General features: G+C 46.4%; 1 protein-coding gene across 2 annotated transcripts in view; it reads left to right on the top strand.

Moving 5' to 3' along the window:
* SH3PXD2B (SH3 and PX domains 2B) overlaps positions 1-12,970 on the top strand; it is a 118,724-nt gene that overhangs the window by 70,904 nt on the left and 34,850 nt on the right. For both annotated transcript variants that reach the window (XM_031666602.1, XM_031666603.1), the window contains exon 6: positions 7,180-7,205. In XM_031666602.1, coding sequence (XP_031522462.1) covers positions 7,180-7,205 — 26 coding nt within the window. The remainder of the gene's footprint in view (positions 1-7,179; positions 7,206-12,970) is intronic.

The following is a 12,970-nucleotide window of genomic DNA, read 5'->3' as shown; positions in this document are numbered from 1 at the left end:
GAGTATGCTGAGCACTGTATGTGTATTAAGAGAGAAACACATGCTCCTTTTTGGAAGTGATCTGCTGGAGTCACAAAATTTTTTAAATAGACTTGTGAGGAGAAAGCATCAAAGTGTTCTAACAAGAGAAGTCAGGCCATTTATATTTATATACACACACAGCGACCTCCAAAATGGAGTTCACAGACCTCCAAGTGCACCACTCAGGACTGATGGTTTGCTAGCACGCGGTTGAGTAGACCTAAGTCTCTGCAATAAATATATTCCAATATGCACTGTTCCCTGTGATGAGCACAGAGTGAGTAAATACAGCTTCTCATAGTGAGTGCACAGAAGCGCATGGTTTTGGAGTCAAGGGAGACATTCTGTAAGAGGCAACAGTAAACCTTTGAATCAGATGTCACAAGGGAATGCTTTACCAACACGGAAGCCAAGACACGGTTTCACAAATTTAAAAATAATCATAAAGACACAGAATAATATAAATCTGATAATTTGGGGTGTTTAGCTCATGCTGGCTAATGTTTTTGTTCTTAGTGTCTTTGGCGTTGGTGTCTGGTAACCATTTCCCAGTTTGTATCGCCATCATGAAATATGGGGAAATATTCTCAAAGCACCTTTGTCTACAGTCCTCCCGAGCTTGCAGGATTGAACTGCCATTCAGGCTCATAGCCTCTGGCTTCAATTATAATTTCTACACAAGGTAAATCAAAGGATACAGAGCTTATTGTGTTCCCTTTCCACTTCATTTTCTCACAAAACTGCCCGATAAAAACTGTCATTCCCTCACGCCTGTAATCCCAGCACTTTGGGAGACTGAGGTGGGAGGATTGCTTGAGCTCAGGAGTTCGAGACCAGCCTGAGCAACATAGTGAGACCCTGTCTCTACTAAAAATAAAAAAAAAAATTAGCCAGGCATGGTGGTACATGCCTGTAGTCCCAGATACTCAGGAAACTGAGATGGGAGAATTGCTCGGGCCAAGGAGGTTGAGGTTGCAGTGAGCAGTGATCGTTACTACTGCACTCCAGCCTGGGCGACAGAGGGAGACTGTCTCAAAAACAAAAAACCTGTCATTCCTCTCTTATAGATGAGGAAGCTGAGGTTCAGAATAATAAAAGGGACTTTAACAAAATAGTATTGAAAGAGAGGCACGGTTTGGAAGAGGTGAAGGTGAATTTTCCCCAGATCAGCCTGAGTCTGAACCTAAGCTCAGTCCCACACAAGAGGCTTACTTGATAGAAAAGAGCCTGAGTTTGCAATCTAGTACACCCAGGTTCGAATCCCGCCTCTGCCACTCCTGGGCTGTGTGGCTGTGGGCCTCCCTCACTTTGCTTCTGGGCTTCCACTTGCTCTATTGTGAAATGGGAGTAGCTGTACTTTTTAGGGTAATGGTGAGGACTGAGTGACTGCCACAGGGAAAAATTCTAAGACCTTGCTAGCTGCTCAGGAAGTGGTGGCTCTTGCTAGTTCCCCTCTTGGAATGCCCAGACATTGCTGTCTTTATTCCAGCGCTGTCTCTTAAGAGTTCATCAAGATGCTCAGCCTGATATACCATCAGCAGGGAAACTTGCCTGACTACTGTCTTAGTCTGTTCCACCTGCTCTGACAAAAATACCACAGACTGGGTGGCTTAACAACAAAAATGTATTTCTCACTTTCTGGAGGCTAGAAATCCAAGCTCAAGGTGCCAGCTATTTCAGTGCCTGGTGAAGGCCACTTCCTGGTTTGCAGATGTGTCCCCACATGGAGGGGAGAGAGAGAGAGAGAGCTCTCATGTCTCTTCTTTATTTTTTCTTTTGATTTTTTGTAGAGACAGGGTCTGGCTATGTTGCCCAGGTGGGTCTGAAACTCCTGGGCTCAAGCGATCCTCTTACCTTCATGTTTCTTCTCATAAAGGTGCTAATCCCATCCTGGGGGCTCCACCTTTATAACCTAATTACCCCCAAAGGTTCCATCTCCAAGCACCATCACACTGGGGGTCAGGGTTTCAACTTATGAATTCAGTTTATAGGAGCCACTTCCAAGCCGGGTGAGCTTTGGCAGGTTTTTCCGCCCCTTGCTTCCGTCTCCTCTTATGTAAGATGGGGTGATGACACCTCCCTTACAGCATTGCTTGGGGAATCAAATGAGAGGCTGTAGAGAAAATCGCTCGGGATGTGCTCTGCAGACCTTATTGCCCAAGGGCAGAGGAAGCAGCAGGCAGCAGCCATGAGGGTAGTACTGACATTGGTGTGCGTTCCTTGGGCCCCTGGATTCAACGATCGCCAGATTTTCTTCTACTTTATCTCAGTGTCCTAGAGACTTTAACTTTGGGGAGTATCATGGACCACTTAGAGATTCCAGCTTTAACTTTGGAGAACATCATGGACCACTTAGAGATTCCAGCTTTAACTTTGGAGAGCATGATGGACCACTTAGAGATTCCAGCTTTAACTTTGGAGAGCATCATGGACCACTTAGAGATTCCAGCTTTAACTTTGGGGAGCATCAAGGACCACTTAGAGATTCCAGCTTTAATTTTGGGGAGCATCAAGGAGCACTTAGAGATTCCAGCTTTAACTTTGGGGAGCATCATGGACCACTTAGAGATTCCAACGAAAGCTTTCTTCCCTCTTCCTGGAGGAACACCTGCAGTTTCAGGAGGTCCTCACTGCTGCAGAATCCTGTACATGGACCTGAGGTGAAGCAGCCCCGCCCTGGCGGCCCTTCCCAATGTTAGTGCTGGGATTCCTTTGACCTCTCCCTGGCGAGGGTGGTTGCAGTGGCCCAAGCCTCTGAGCAAGCATCAGACCAACTTAGACACACAGAGGGGAGAGGGCCAGGCCAGGGGCAGCTGCTGTGCTTGGGAGGAGTCTGGTCATCTTCATTCAAGGAGAGACACTTGGGGACACGGGGTGTAAGCCAGCCCTCGAGAGGAGGTGGGAAGTCCCGGAGGCTGCATGGTGGCTTTGTGGCACTCTCTGGCTTCCTCTCTTTGGTGGCAGAGGCAGCCCCACTAGCTTACTGTCTTGGGCTTGTAGAAATAGTGCAGGACAGGAGTTCTCAGTGCCCTTGCATCCAGCCAAGGGCACTGGCATTGTTCATTCATTCATCAGCCAGATAGGGAGGGCCTGCTGACTCCCACGGTGGTGGGAAAAGCTGCGTGAACATGTGGGTGCACAGGCACCCGTGCATCCACAAATAGAACAGCCACTAAAAATACAAAACACAGCCTAGACTGTACCAAAGAAAGCACCAAGTAACAGCTGAGATAAGCTAGCAAGCATCATGCTGGAGTGTATGTATGTAGTTCTGAGAGCCTTCCTGGAAAGAAAGGGAAGGTTCAAATCTCTTTGTCCCTTCCCAGCTGTGTGACCTCGGACAAATGACTTGCCTTCTCTGAGCTTATTTCCTCATCAGTGAAGCGGGCGTCACTACCCTGGCTCACAGCTCGGTTGTGAGGACTGAGCAAGATCCTACCCATAGAGGATGGTGTCTGGCACAGGGCAGGTGCTTACCTTGTGATGCCTTCCTTTCTTTAAGCCAGGATTTGAAAAGGAAGGAAGGCGGCGAGGTTGCCAAGGGCCCAAGGGATGGTTCTGGGGCCACAGCAGGCAGTCTCAGCTGGGCCCTGGTTGTTGGTTTAGGGATAGTGAACTTGAGGGTTATACCCAGTGGGGTTGGTCTGTTGGTCAGGATCCTTAAGGTCAACCCATGTTAGGGCTTGAGATGGACTTTGGGGGTCTTTCCCAGCCAACTGGTGCTATTGGAGGAGGGTTTTGGCTGCCATGAGTAGGAAAACTTGGGAACACCCCAAGCATGTCACACCAAGAAGATGACCCACCTGCTTGAGCAAACGCATGCTGTGGCTGCCTGAACCCAAGAGCCCCCTGCCGTCCCCACTCCCGTGCTCTGGCTGGGACAGTGGAAGCAGGGGTGCATGGCTCAGTAGGAGCCCGGGACTTAAACCCAGACCACAGCTCAGGTCGCAGGCCTGGAGGGCAGCTCTGGCAGCTGGTGCTTTCTGTAGAAGCAGCCTGGTGGAACCTTCGTTACTGCGTCTTGATGCAGCAGCTAAGAGGGGAACTTCGGTCACTAGACGGTCCAGGTGGTGGTCAGGAGAGTGGGCTCCAGCCAGACTTCTGCGTTCGTCCCGGGCCTGGTACCTCACCTTTCTGGGCCTCAGTATCTTCGTCTGCATAATGGAGTAACCCTCAAAGGGATGCATGAGGACACAGTGAGTCAGTCCCAGTGTAGCTTTCTGACCAGGACCCAGTGAGTGCCAGTGAGGGTGGGCCAGGACATTCCACTCTGACCCTCACCCTTCTCTGCATGGGCACTGTGAAGTCAACCTCGGTGATGTTATCCCTGGAGGGAGGATCCCTGGAGCCCAACCTGGCCAGACTCTGCTGCGCCTCCCAGACGTACAGGAGGCCTGTAGTCCCTGGCTCCTGGGCTTGGCTTAGCTCCCTCCCTGCTCTCTCCCAGGTTGCTCTGAAGCATTATTACATGGTGGTTAAAAACCCAGAATGGAATAGACATTTCTCTAAAGAAAATGCACAAATAGCCAATAAGCATATGAGAAGATACTTGCATCATTATCCATCAGGAAATGCAAATCCAAGCTACAGTGAAATATCATTAGATCTAATTCACACCCGCTAGAATGGCTGTAATCAGGAAGATAGATAGATCAGGCACGGTGGCTCATACCTGTAATCCCAGCACTTTGGGAGGCCGAAGCGGGCAGATCATCTGAGGTCAGGAGTTCAAGACCAGCCTGGCCAACATAGCAAAACCCCGTCTCTACTAAAAATACAAAAATTAGCGTGGTGGCAGGTGCCTGTAATCCCAGCTACATGGGAGGCTGAGGCAGGAGAATCGTTTGAACCTGGGAGGCAGAGATTGCAGTGAGCCGAGATCATGCCACTGCACTCCAGCCTGGGTGACAGAGCGAGGCTCCACCTCAAAAAAAAAAAAAAAGAAGATATATAACAAATATTGTCAAGGATATGAAGAAGTTGGAACCTTCATACGTTGCTGGTGGGATATAAAATGATGCAGTTGCTGTGGACATCTGCGTGGCACTTCCTCAAAAAGTTAAACCTGGAGTTACCATATGACCTAGCAATTCCTCTCTTAGGTATATAACCAAGAGAAATAAAAATACATGTCCATACAAAAACTTGTACACAGATGTTCACAGAAACATTTTTCAAAATAGCCAAAGAGTGGAAACAACCCAAATGTCCAGCGACTCAGTAATGGGTAAACAAATTGTGATTTATCCACACAATGGAATATTACTTAGCAACAAAAAGGAATGAAGTACTGATACATGCCACAACACGGATGAACCTCAAAGACCCTATGCCGAATGAAAGAAGCCGGACACAAAAGGCCACGCGTTATATGATTCCGTTTATATGAAACATCCAGAGTAGGCGAATCGTTAGAGACAGCAAGCAGATTTCTGGTTGCCAAGGGCTGGAGGACGGGGAATGGGAAGTGACTAATAACGGGTATAGGGCTTCTTTTTGGAGTGATGAAAGTGATTTGGAATTAGTGGTGATGGTTGGATAACCTTGTGAATACACTAAAAACCAGTAAATTGTGTATCTTTAAAGGATGAGTTTTTGTTTGTTTGTTTTGTTTTGTTTTTGACACAGAGTGTCACTCTGTCTCCCAGGCTGGAGTGCAGTGGCACGATCTCGGCTCACTGCAGCCTCCACCTCCCAGGTTCAAGCAATTCTCCTGCCTCAGCCTCCTGAGTAGCTGGGATTACAGGTGCCCGCCACCACACCTGGCTCATTTTTGTATTTTTAAATAGAGATGGGGTTTCACCATGTTGGCCAGGCTGGTCTCCAATTCCTGACCTCAGGTGATCCGCCCACCCCAGGCCTCCCAAAGTGCTGGGATTACAGGTGTGAGCCACCGCTTCTGGCCTAAAGGATGAGTTTTATGGTTTGTCAATTATATCTCAGTTTTTTTAAAGTTAGTTAGATCTGGGTTCAAATTCTAGCTGTACGACCTTGAGCAAATTACTTAGCCTCTCTGTTTCTCATCTGTAAAATGGGAATAAGAATAATACTTATTCCCTATGATCATTGTGCGTGTTGAATGAGTGAACTACAAGTGCCTAGCAGGGTGCTGGCACTGGGTCTAGTACCATTTAACAATACTAGCTAATGCTACTGTTGCCACAATGTCCATCCCAACCCAACCACTTCAAACTTTATTAGTCTTGAGATAACTTACTTTAAAGTGCTTTGTAAGCCCTAATTTGTAATGCTGCATTTGTGATACAGTTGCTTTCCCCACCCCCCGGCCCCCGGCCCCCCAAGATGGAGTCTTGCTCTGTCACCCAGGCTAGAGTGCAGTGGCACGAGCTTGGCTCACTGCACCTCCACCTCCCAGGTTCAATTGATTCTCCTGTCTCAGCTTCCCGAGTAGCTGGGACCACAGGCGTGTGTCACCAAGCCCAGCTAATTTTTGTATTTTTAGTAGAAACAGGGTCTCACCATGCTGACTAGGCTGGTCTTGAACTCCTGACCTCACCCACCTCAGCCTCCCAAAATGCTGAGATTACAGGCATGAAGCACCATGTCTGGCTGATACAGTTGCATTTATAAACTCTGACATGGTCAACGAATGTAAGGGAGTCCCTATTCATTATTCCCTGTGAATTCTAGCCCCATAGTAGTGTCTCCCCTGTCACCACTGGGAAGGTGCACTGTGTTCACTGCTATCCAAACTTCTGCCCAGTTTTAATGTGTTGTACACTTACTGCCAAGCACTTTCTGTCCCATGTCTATGGCTTAGGGGACCCCAAGAAATGGGGCAGGGACCTCTGCTGTGCCTGATGAGGTAGGCATCAGCCTCAGTGCAGTGTGAGGACCTAACTCCTATTTTCAAACTGTGCAACCCCCTTCAGCTCCTCCCCAGGGCTTCCAGTCTACAAATAAATGGCGACGCTGGTCCCCAGGGCACCAGAGCACTTATCAGGCAAAGGGGGAAAATTCAGAGAAATTCTTTCTCTTTGAAGAAGTCAGGGTCCCTCTAGTTGGCCTGGATTTTATTCATTCGCTGATGATGTTGTGGGGGATGGAGAATCGCAGTTTCCTAGCAGAATAACTCATGTCAATACATGACAAGTACTGACTCATTACTCTTTCCCACCCCCTTTCTTTCCTGTACAGGGAGCACATTGGGAAAAAGAAATCCGGTAAGAATATTTTCTATTTTCTTCTGTTCTCTTCAGTTTTCGGCAAACCCCAGCTGAGCACCTACTGTGTGCCAGGCCCTGGGTTCCATGCTGAGGATACAGTGATGTGGGGTGCTTGAATTGGTAGATGGATGGATGCTTGATTGATTGGTTGATACCCCATCCCATTTCCCAGAAATTGTATTTGAGGTTGTTTCATCCAATATACCAAAAAACTGCCAAGTGGTTGAGACTTGGAGTCTTCCCCAGAGAATGCCTTCGTGGAGAAGGGGAGGCAGACTTCTTCCTAGCCATGCTATCGGGAGTTAAATGCCTTTGTTCCACTTTATACAGAGCAACGTGGTAGCTGAGAGCTAAGAACATTCTTCTCAGGTGTGATAAGGGGTCGGAAAGGAGGGACCCTGGGTCTTAATGAAGGATCAGGAGCTTTCCATAGAGTGAAGGGCATCCCAGGCTGAGGGGATGGCCAGGCACAGGCTGGGAGGCAGGAATATGCAGTAGATTTGGGCCGTATCCATTTGACATCCTCAGCACCAGGCCCCAGCCCTTTTTGGGCAATGACAGAGGCAGTGTCAAGCAATTCCAATCCCTATTGCCATTCTCCCCAAAGTACATTATATCCCCTCCTAATAATCTTTCCATTTCCTGGATGACACAACTCTTCTCTCAGAAGCAATTATGGAGAAAGAGGAGGTGGGAACTAGGGTATGCACAGAGGAATGATTGAGCACTCCCCTGGGGTTTATACGTTTATGTAAACAGTGGCCCAACTTTTTCTTCCTGCCACCCGAGATCATCCTCCACATCTGCAAAGGCCCGGCCCAGACCTCACCTGGAGCCAATGTGGACTTCAGAACTTCCAGAATCCAGGGCTCTTTAGTTTCCTAGGATGGCAGGAGGTTTGAAGGGGTTGATGAGGATCAGAGGTGCAAGCAGAGATCCTAGAAGTGAAAAAGGATGCCCCCTCTCATGGGCCTCAGTTTCCTCATCTGTAAAATGGGGTTGATCATAGCAATCTGCCTTGTGGGATTATTATAGGATTTATAATCATATTTGTGAGGCACCTAGAACAGTGCCTGGCACATTGTCAGTAATGTATGTTTGATGCTGTTTTTATTACGACTACTACTGTTACTTAGAGTACATGGGTGTCCCTGACCAGCAGTAGTGAGTGTATCAGTTCATTCTCACAGTGCTATAAAGAAATACCTGTGACTGGATGATTTATAAAGAAAAGAGGTTTAATTGGCTCATGGTTCTGCAGGCTTTACAGGAAGTACGGTGGCTTCTGCCCAGCTTCTGGGGAGGCCTCCGGGAGCTTTCCATCATGGCGGAAGGCAAAGGCGGAGCAAGCAGTTCTTACATGGCAGGAGCAGGACCGAGAGAGAGGGGCGGTGCTACACACTTTTAAACAACCAGATCTCCTGAGAACTCCATCTCAAGACAGCACCAAAGGCATGGTGTTGAACCATTTATGAAGGACCCACCCCCATGATCCAATCACCTCCCACCAGCCCCCACTTCCAACATTGGGGATTGCAATTCGACATGAGATTTGGGTGGGGACACAGATCCAAACCATATCAAGTAGAAATTCCGAATTCACAAGCTCCAGTACCTTTGCTGCCCCTGGGTACAGCCCTGTGGTCAACTTTACAGGCCCCGCAGTCATTCTCTCTGCCTCAAGGAATGGCGTCGGGAATTAACTTCAGCCTTTTCCCAACCAGTTCAATTATAGCTCCTCTTTCTAGTTTAATAGGTACTGGCCAGAGCCATGGCATCCTGCTAAAGCTGCAAATAGTTCCAGAGCCCCAAGGATAATTATATGTTTCTTAGAAAAGAGCAGAGAGAAGAGGAGCTGCCACTCTTGGGCTGGCAGAGTTTCTGGTTTCGAGTGTGCAGAGACTTTCCCTAGAAGGATTGAGTGTGGGAGGGTAGAGAAGAGAGGAAAGAGACAGCTCTGGTTTGTGACAAACACAAATGTCCAGTCGGAACGGGCTTGATGAGGGGATTTGTCTGGAAAAGGGAGAAAAAGCTCTAATTTGTGGTGACTGCTGTTACATCATTCACCTGAAATGATGGGGACGGATTTATTTATAGTTCAACTGGTTGGAAAATAGCATCTTTCTTCATTCAAACTAAGAACCCAAGCTGGGATTAGCCTTCTATCTTATGTGACCTTTGAACACTACCTTTATTTTAGAATCAGCCTTTTGGATTGAATTTTAAAGGGATCTAACATTGACAGACTAACTCCTGAGATTTCTCCACCAAAACTCTGCATTGGAGAAGGCTTATCTGCCTCTGGCATTTCCCAGTCATGACTGACTGGCTGGCTCCTATAGACTTTGGCTAATGTGGTCTCAAATTCTGCTCATCCTGCAGAAAATGAATCTTCTCACTAAAAGTCAAGAGATCATCTGATTATTTGAGGAGCATATTTCTTCCTGATTTTTCTAACCTTTACTTAAAAGCATTCTTTGTTTACTGACTCTTTCATCAAGATCGACAGTATAGCGAATTTTTGGAAGGAAAATCCCACTTTGCCCTTCATCTTAAAAATTCAAGACATGTCATCATGAAGAAAAAAATATGCCCAAACAGAAAACTTCTGTGGTAGATTAGGCACTGTACATCTTGAGAATATTTTATAACACTTAAAAATAAAAATCACCCTTCCAATGTCAGACTTTCCTCTTTCTCATCCCCTCTTCTCTCATATTTCCTGCTGGACCACAAAAGTGATAATCCTTGCCTAGGAATCCTTTGATTTCACACTTGGCAACTCCTGGAATTTAGCTTTAGTTGCCTGCCTCAACATTTAGACATTGCAATTATTATGGCATTATAGAGCTTGGCTGCAATATCACCCTCCACCAGTAGGTGTCTTCACTTAACAACTAAACGGCCTGAAGCCTAATTTGAGACTCCTGGTAGATCAAATGAATGAACTTTTTTTCATCAGTTTCAATAAGTTGAGTGCTCTGAGTGAAATGAAGCAACTTACTCTGAAAGAATTGGTGCTGAAAAAGCAACTCCATGCATTCTCTGAACCACTTCATGGCAGAGAACTACAGTCCAAGTTACTGCCATGGAAAAACGTCAAGGAGATTGTAGTCTTGGACCTGGCCCCAGAGCAAGTCTTGGAGGAAGTGCCAGCCCTGAGCCCTGTGCCAGTCCTTGGTGTGCTCCAGCCAACCCAGAGTCCCAGCCCAGAGCTCTCTGCCCTCCTCGTTTCCTGGCTCTCTGTCTTGCTTATAGCAAATCTCATGATTCCTTGGTTCTGTCATTCTGTCACTGCTCATCGTTTTGCCAAATCCCATTGGCAGACTAGTTAGGAGAGTTAGTGCAGAAATGCCCAGCACATTCATCAGAGTCCTGAAAATTGTATGTGATGCAACTGTGCCACCATCAGGTGTTAAAACTGGGTGGCAAAAGTTGAGCTTTTTGGACAGAGTAACCTGACTTAACTGGATCTTCACTTAACTGAAGCCCTCTTTCTACTTATAAGCAAGAAAGAGTCATCTTTAATTAATAAGTTTATAAACTTATAAGGATGCCTGGAGCCTTGCATAGAGGAGGAAAGGTTTCTAGAAGTCTTCATTTATCCTTTGTTCATTCACCCCACAAATGTCTGTTGTACACCTGTGCTGGATGCTGAATGAACAAGACAGGTACAGTTATTCATTCAATATTTATTTAATGTATAATTAATTTATAATTTATTAAGCACCTACTAGGTGCTTAATAAATATTAAATGAGTAACTTTATCTGTACCTGGTAGTGCTCTAGGTCCCAAGGTGGAAACCATTCTCACGGTCAGGTAGAAAAGACACCTGTATAAACAAAGTGAAATGTGAAGGAAGGTATTTGAATGCTCCCTGAGGTAGGAAGTCATTAAAGCTGAGGGGGGCGGGGTTTGGGGTTTTTTTGTTTGTTTGTTTGTTTTTTGAGACGAAGTCTTACTCTGTTGCCCAAGCTGGAGTGCAGTGGCGCAATCTCAGCTCCCTGCAACCTCTACCTCCCAGGTTCAAGCAATTCTCCTGCCTTAGCCTCCTGAGTACCTAGGATTACAGGCACACACCACCATGCCGGGCTAATTTTTGCATTTTTAGTAGAGATGGAATTTCACTATGTTGGCCAGGCTGGTCTCAAACTCCTGACCTCCTGATCCGCCTGCCTTGGCCTCCCAGAGTGCTGGGATTACAGGCACCTGGCAGAACTGAGTTTTAAACTGTTCCTTCCTTCATTCAGACACTTACTGAGCCCTAGTAAGAAGCCATCCATGTTCTAGGCCAGGGACTGACAAACTTTCTCCAAAGGGTCAGATGGTGAATATGTTAGCCTTTATAGGCCACATACAGTCTCTGTCACTACTACTACCAATAATAACAATAATTCTTTCTCATTTTCTCCTTCCTCTTCTCCTTCTTCTTTACAGCTCTTAAAAAATATAAAAACATTCAGCCAGGCGTGGTGGCTCATACCTGTAATCCCAGCAGTTTGGGAGGCCGAGGCGGGCAGATCACCTGAGGCCAGGAGTTCGAGACAAGCCTGGCCAACATGGCGAAACCCTGTCTCTACTAAAAATATAAAAATTAGCCAGGCATGGTGGTGCATGCCTGTAATCCCAGCTACTCAGGAGGCTGAGGCAGAATTGCCTGAACCCAGGAGGCGGAGGTTGCAGTGAACCGAGATTGAGCCATTGTACTCCAGCCTGGGCAACAAGAGCAAAACTCCACCTCAAAAAATATATATTTATAAAAAATATATTTTTAATATATATAAAATATATATATTATATAATATATTATCTATAAAATACATTTTATATATATAATCTATATATATACGCATTCTTAGCTCCCCTTGTACCAAAACACATGACAGGCCTACAAGCCTTTAGGCAGTGTGAACACAGCAGTGAACAAGAGACTGTCCCTGCCCTTGTGGCACTTCTAGAGTAGAAAAGTAAACAAGGAGACGAGCAAATATACAGAACCTATGACAGTTTTTGAAAGCACTATGGAAGAAATAAAACTGAATGAGGCAGTGCAAGGCAGGCAGGGAAGGTCTCATTGATAAGATGCCACTTGAGCAGGAACCTGAAGGAAAGGAGAGCAAAGGCTATGCAGGTGTCTGGAGAAGACTGTCCCCAACAGCAAATGCAAAAATCTCTGTAGTAGAAACAGGCTTTGCATGAGAAGGACTGGCAAGGATGCTACTGGTCAGAGACTAGCGACCAAAGATACAAGTGAATTAGGTTTGACTACAAGCAACAGAAAATCCAAAATAATTGTGACTTAAACAGCTGAACTTTTTTCTTCTTAGTTCAAATCCCAGAGATAGTCCAGGAGTGATAGAGTGTTCAATGGTAGCAGGGACCCAGGCCCCCATCTTGCTGCTCTGCCATACAACACCAGCATTCCCATGGCTGCTTATGACCCAAGATGGCTGCTGCAGCACCAGCCATCACATTGACATTTCAGCCAGTAGTAATGAGGAAAGGGTGACACAGAATCAGTTACCTCCTGTAAGGATTCTTACCAAGCACGTGCACACAATTCCACACTTATATCTCATTGTCTGGGGCTTAGTTACATGACCACTCCCGACTATAAAGGAGTCTTATTCCAAGTGGCCCCGTGCCCTGCCAAAACTCAGGAATTCTATTACTATAGAAGAAATAGAGGATAGGGAATAAGTAACCATCTGTGCCACACTGGGGAGAGTGAAGGAGATGAGGTCTAATAAGGTTTCAAAA

Source organism: Papio anubis, chromosome 5, assembly GCF_008728515.1.
Source record: "Papio anubis isolate 15944 chromosome 5, Panubis1.0, whole genome shotgun sequence".
Taxonomy (NCBI): Eukaryota; Metazoa; Chordata; class Mammalia; order Primates; family Cercopithecidae; genus Papio; species Papio anubis.
This window is presented reverse-complemented; position numbering and strand designations above follow the sequence as displayed.